The sequence below is a fragment of the Lampetra planeri genome, chromosome 10 (genome assembly GCF_965212315.1).
Source record: "Lampetra planeri chromosome 10, kcLamPlan1.2.h2, whole genome shotgun sequence".
NCBI classification, from domain to species: domain Eukaryota; kingdom Metazoa; phylum Chordata; class Hyperoartia; order Petromyzontiformes; family Petromyzontidae; genus Lampetra; species Lampetra planeri.
The window spans coordinates 9,969,716-9,975,533 of NC_136116.1; the positions used below are offsets into that span (position 1 = coordinate 9,969,716).

General features: G+C 51.0%; 1 protein-coding gene across 1 annotated transcript in view; it reads right to left on the bottom strand.

Annotated features, from left to right (window-relative positions):
• The window catches only part of LOC144721000 (uncharacterized), a 39,913-nt gene extending 34,462 nt beyond the window's left edge, over positions 1-5,451 (bottom strand). Inside the window, exon 1 of the mRNA XM_078598262.1 lies at positions 416-5,451. Within this exon, the coding sequence (XP_078454388.1) occupies positions 416-5,414 (4,999 nt within the window). The 5' untranslated portion in view covers positions 5,415-5,451. The remainder of the gene's footprint in view (positions 1-415) is intronic.
• Between the last annotated feature and the right edge of the window lie 367 nt (positions 5,452-5,818).

Here is a 5,818-nt window from a genome sequence, read left to right on the forward strand (position 1 = left end):
CTGATGAAAAAAAAATGACAGTCATTAACGATTGATCTCATCAAATGTCCTGCACCATTAAAACATAATAAACAATGGAACCACATTGCTAACTTGTCCTTTGTGCCACACATCATCATCCTCCCGTCTTGTCCATTTATGACGTACAAGCCTCATATTTGCTACTCACAGTCTGCTAGTATTTAATTAATTCATAGGCCACGTTAATCTCTTCAATTCCCAGTTTTCTCCATTTACCCAATGCCAGTGTTAACGTGTGTTTTTACACCAGTTGAAACCACTTTCAACTCATCGTCATATATATTTTTTGCATAACCTGCTTACTCTGCATTTCTCAACTGACGCTGACTCATACAAACTCCTGACAATGAAACGATGCAGCTAAAGGCTGGGAGTGGAGCCCCGAGGGCCTTACCTTTCACAACACTCGACGCACCACTCGCAGGTCCACAGGGAGCAGGTGTTGGTCCTTCCGGAGACACGACTTTCGTCGTAGGAGACGGTGCAGATGTTGTTGTGGGGCCGCATGGAGTTCCTTCTTGTGCCGGTTGTGTACCACCGGATGGGCTGTTGCAGGCGGGTGGCGCGATTGCCTCTACCCCATTGCTCTGAGCCGCTTGAGTCACCGCTGGTGGCGTCAGAATAGTGTCGGTGACCACTGGTGCGGATCCACACGGTGTACTCAAGGGGGCTGCGTCTTTTACAGGCGTCGTCTCTGGAGCATTGCAGGTCACAATACCCGCAGTGGAGCTTATTTTTGTGGTTGGCGGTATTGGGGAAGATTCTGTAGAGCACTGTGGCCCAGCAGTGGTGATGATATTGATGGATATTGGTGCAGAGCTTGTGATGGTTGCTGCCGTAGGACTGCAAGGTATGTCTGGCCCAGGTGTTGGAGATCCACGCGATGGTGTTGTTTCAGGAACACCTGTTACACACGTGCTTGGGATGACTTTAGTAATTGGTGTAGTTGACGGTGTTGTCTTCGTAAAAGGTGTTGTAGTTATAACATCAGATGGAGTTGTTCCTGTTGGACCACTAGGACTAGTATTGCTACACAAAGGTAAAGCGGTGTCAACCACTTCAAGTTGAGCGGATGTGATAGCTTTAGTTACTGGTGGAGGTGTCAGAGTTGGCTTAGTTGTAAAGGTCGTTGAGCTACAGGGGATATCTTGCGTTGGCCCAGATGGTGCAGCGGTAGTAAAGATGTCTTTATTGATAGGTACGACCGGCACTGTTGTTTTTGTATCAGGTATCGTGCTGGAAACGGTGGTTCCTGGTGCAGGTGCTGTGGATCCACAGGATGGGGATGTTACGTCTGGCACACTCGGTGCACAGGTAGTAATGATGTCTTTGTTAACTGGTGCGACTGGCACTGTCGTCTTTGAGCTTGGCAGTGTGGTTGAAACAGCGGCGCCTGGTCCAGGTGTTGTGGACTCATATGAAGAAGCCGTATCACTTCCGGCTGGGACTTCTGGACCAACGATGGTCTGTGCGGTCGTTATTACAGCGCTGCAAGTGGTCACCGCCCTCCCAGGTGCTTGCGTGGTAGCACACGGGCCCGCAGACTCACTCAGTGGCACATTGATTGCATTCGTTGGCTCCGTTGCGCATGCGACTGTGGAGATGGCGGAAATCTTAGCAGACGGTGGCGGCGTCAGCGTTGTCTTAGTGACTGGAGTTGTAGTACTGCAGAGAGACGAATCGGGTCCTGTTGTAGGGCCACAGGGGGGAACTGTTTCAAATACACCGGGTGGTTCTACAACGTTGGATCCTGAAACTGGACGAATAGAGCCACTTGGGGGAATATTTTCATTAGAACCGGCATATGCGAGCACTGTTGAACATGGGACAGGCACATCGGGCACGACTGTTGAAACCTTATTAGACGGTGGTGGTGTGAGTGTTGTTTTCGACGATGGAGGTGTAGTGGAGCAGACAGGCAACGTTGTCCCTGGAACGGCACAAGTCGTCAGACTTTCCTTTACAGCTGGTGATGATGATGACGTAGAACCACATGGAACAATGGAATCGGATGGGGGTGATATCAAATCTGAAACTACGCCAGCGTTGGTGCCCTCTGATGGTACATTGATAATAACTGATGGTGTTGTTTCTGGATTGTTGCACGTCCCGATATCTACCACTTGGCTTAGCTTTGTGGTTGATGGTGGTGCCAGTGTGGTTGGACCACATGGACTAGAAGACTCGGACGAAGGGACAGATTCACCTGCCTGAGATGATCCTCCAGAGCATGGCACAGCTGGTCCTGAAACTTTCGTTGTTGGTGCAGGTGTCAGAGTTGTAGTTGAGCTACAAACCGAGCTCTGCACAGGTAATGTGGAATCACTTGGGAGTGATGATGTCCCGGATGCACTTGGTATCTCGCCGGCAACGATCAATTTGTTGCTGGGTGAGGACACGAGTGTTGTCTTTGTGGCAGGTGGGGTCTCTGTAGATCCAGCACTTGGCCCGCACGTGGTAGGGCCACATGGAATGGTCGCGTCCAGTGAACCAGAGGAGCCACTTGGGCTGCCAGAGTTGATTGGAGGGGAAATTACTTCTATTCCACTGACAATATTGTCTTGTGGGATAATTACTTTGGTGACTGGTGGTGGCGTTAGAGTTGTCTTTGAGATAGGGGTTGTAGTGCTGCATGTAGTCACAATGTCTTGTATAGATGATCCTGAACTGCACGGGACTGTGTTTCCACAAACTGGCTCAGTGACTAAATTTTTAGAAATCAAATTGTTAATCGTGGCTGGGGGTAACGACGTCGTCGCACAAGCGGGTGGCGTTTCTGCGACAGATGCCGCATCACTGCCCGGTACTGTCTGTGGATTACTGTAAACCACGTCAACAAAATTCGGATTAAGTTTTGTGGTCGGTGCTGGCGTCTGGGAAGACACTGTGGAACTGCAGACACCAGTGGGACTACAAGGAACGGTAGATATTACGTCCAATGGAATCTCATTATTTGCCGGTGGTGGCGTCAATGTCGTCTTGGTGAAGCCCGTTATTGGACTGCAAGTTGATTCTTGTTGCGCAGGTGATGCTAACCCACATGGAGCAACTGTCGTTTCCGAAATTACTGATACAACTGGAGGAATGATGTTGGAGGCTGGTGGTTGTGCTGGAGGAGGAGCACCTTCCACAGGTGTCGTCGAGCCGCATGGAATGCTGGCATCGCAAGGCAGAACAGATTGTCTGCCTCCATCAGAACCTGGTGCAACGATGTCTTTTGAGGGCGCCAGTGTTGTTTGACTGGCGGGCGTTGTAACGCTGCAAATGGTTCCATCAGCTGCAGGAACGCCACCCTGTTGGCTGTCATATGTTCCTGGAACGTTGTTCTGGCCCGATGGGTACTTATTCTGACTGACAACATTACTCGTTAGTTTAGATGTTGAACTGGATAAGATATCTGTAGAAATTTGTACATTTACAATGTCTGTGTCACAAATCACGGCACAAGGACTGCTCGAAGAATCCGGGTTTGTTGGCGAGGTATTCGTTCCCGGTTGGTTACTTGGAAGTCCAGAATCCGGTGTTTTCCCACTTACACTTGAGTCACCTGCCGGGCTACCCGGTGCTGCAGACGAACAGCTGGCAGTCGGAGCTTGAGATATTTTAGTCGTTGGAGCGGGGGGCGTCAATGTTTCTTTGGAAACCGTTGTTATACCACTGCAAGGAGTTGTGTCCAACCTTGCTATTATAGGGCCACCTGGAGTAGTAGAACCGCATGGAGTGGAGGAGCCGCACGGAATAAGTGTGGTTTCCGGAATGGCAGTAGCTTCAGAAGTTGGTGGGGGGAGATGACTTGTGGACAATGAGATGACAAAAGGAGGAACTGTTGTCTTACAAGCAACGTCGTTATTGGCTGGTGGAGGTATAAAATTGGACGTTGGTGATGGGATATCCAGGCCCTGAACTGCAGAGCCGCACGGGATAGAGGAGCCGCAAGATGGATTTGTTTCAGATCCGGGTACAAATGTGTCTGGAATCACAATGTTGATAGCCGGTGTCGTCTTGGTTAAGGGGCTTGTAGTGGTAGAGCAAACAGTTGTCCCTGGTGCTGGTGCTGGTGTAACATCACGTGCGGAAGTCGAGACGCATGGAGGACTTGTTTCAATCACATTTTTATCAGATACTGGCACGTCCACAAAGGACGGAGGCACCAGAGTCGTCTTGCTGGAGGGTGCTGCACTGCTGAAAGCAGATTCGCCAGGAGCAGGTGTTACGCTAGAACCACATGGTGGTATCGTTTCAACGAGGTTGTTTTGAGGAACTGGTGGAGGTGTCAGAGTTGTCTTGGTGAATGGTGTAACGGTGCTGCAAGTCGTCACATCTGACCCAGGTACTGTTCCTGAGTTGCACGGCGCAGGTGTTACCGCTGCCCTGCTCTCTGGTGGGTAAACAACTTCAGTCGCCACCTCACCGCCCGGCACTGCTGAGCTGCCAGAAGCTGTCGTGCCACAGGGCGCAGCGGGTCCACACGGGGCCACAGCGTCGGTTCCAGTTGGCGGTGCGTTGCTGAAGGTTTGTATTGTGCTGGGTGTTGATTTTGTTGCCGGTGTCGTCGCGGTCGAAACACCGGGTTGGCACGTGGATCCGCCACAGGGCACCGTGGTGCTGCATGGGCCAGGCGAGCTACTCGGGGGATTCGTTTCTATCCTATTTGGTGCACAGGTGGTGACTACCTTCGTAACAGGCGGCGGCGTCAGAGTCGTCTTGCTGGTTATTGGTGCAGTGCTACAAACAGACTGTTGGCCAGGGGGTGTGGAACTGCATGGACCTGTGGAACCGCATGGAGGAGCTGGTTCTACGGTAGTGACCACCTTCGGAGGCGGCTCAGTTGTCTTTGTGATCCCAGTTGTGGCACTGCATGGGGTATCTGGTACTGGCACCGTGGAACCGCTTGGACCGGTAGAACTACATGGAGGTGCTGCCGTACCAGTGGGCGGTACGATTGTGGTGACAATTTTCGTCACTGCCGGAGTTGTCTTTGTGGCAGGTGACTCCGTGCTGCATGTGCTAACTGTTCCAGGAGGTGTGGTGGAACTGCACGGTCCTCCAGAGGCACATGGCGTGGTCGACTCCGATCCCGGGGTTGTGATCTTGGTGGCGGGCGTAGTTCCGGACGTGTCCTTCGTGCTTGACGTCGTGACGCCGCTGACGGTCGTGCCGCATGGGACCGTGCTTCCGCACGGGGGCGCGGTCGTTTGCACGCTGGTGACTGTTGTCGAGATCTTGCTGACGGGTGGTGCTGTCGTGAAACCTGAGCAAGGAGGCAGGGTGCTGCGGGGAGGTGCTGGGGGAGCGGAGGTGCTGCAGGGCGTCGCAGGTGTTGTGGTCGACGTGCAAGGTGGTGGAGTGGTTGTCTCCGGCTTGCAGTTGGGTATCTCCTGCTGCTGCAGCATGTTGTTCCAGCAGTAGTATCTCAAGCATTCGGGGACGTTTTCCCACATTCCTCCGGGCTGAAAATGAACAGATCACCTCTAAGACACATTGATTTGAAGTACTAACTCTAATAAATACAGCAGTCGCATCTCATGGACACGATTTCAGTAATTTGGTGAAATATGCATTATTCCTTTTGAGATTTATTTTTCTAAAGAATTTCCTAGGTGTCAAAGACTGCTGTTGCATTATGGGCAGTTTTAAAAATTATTATTAGAGGCATATAATGATTGGTCAATAAAATAGATTGTTAGGCATCCTGGCGTGACAAATTAAAGTATAACAAGATAGCAAAATCTTACACATGAATGTCTTCAAAATCATGCCTTTGTGCTTGGAAGTATTTTTTATCCATGAATAAATG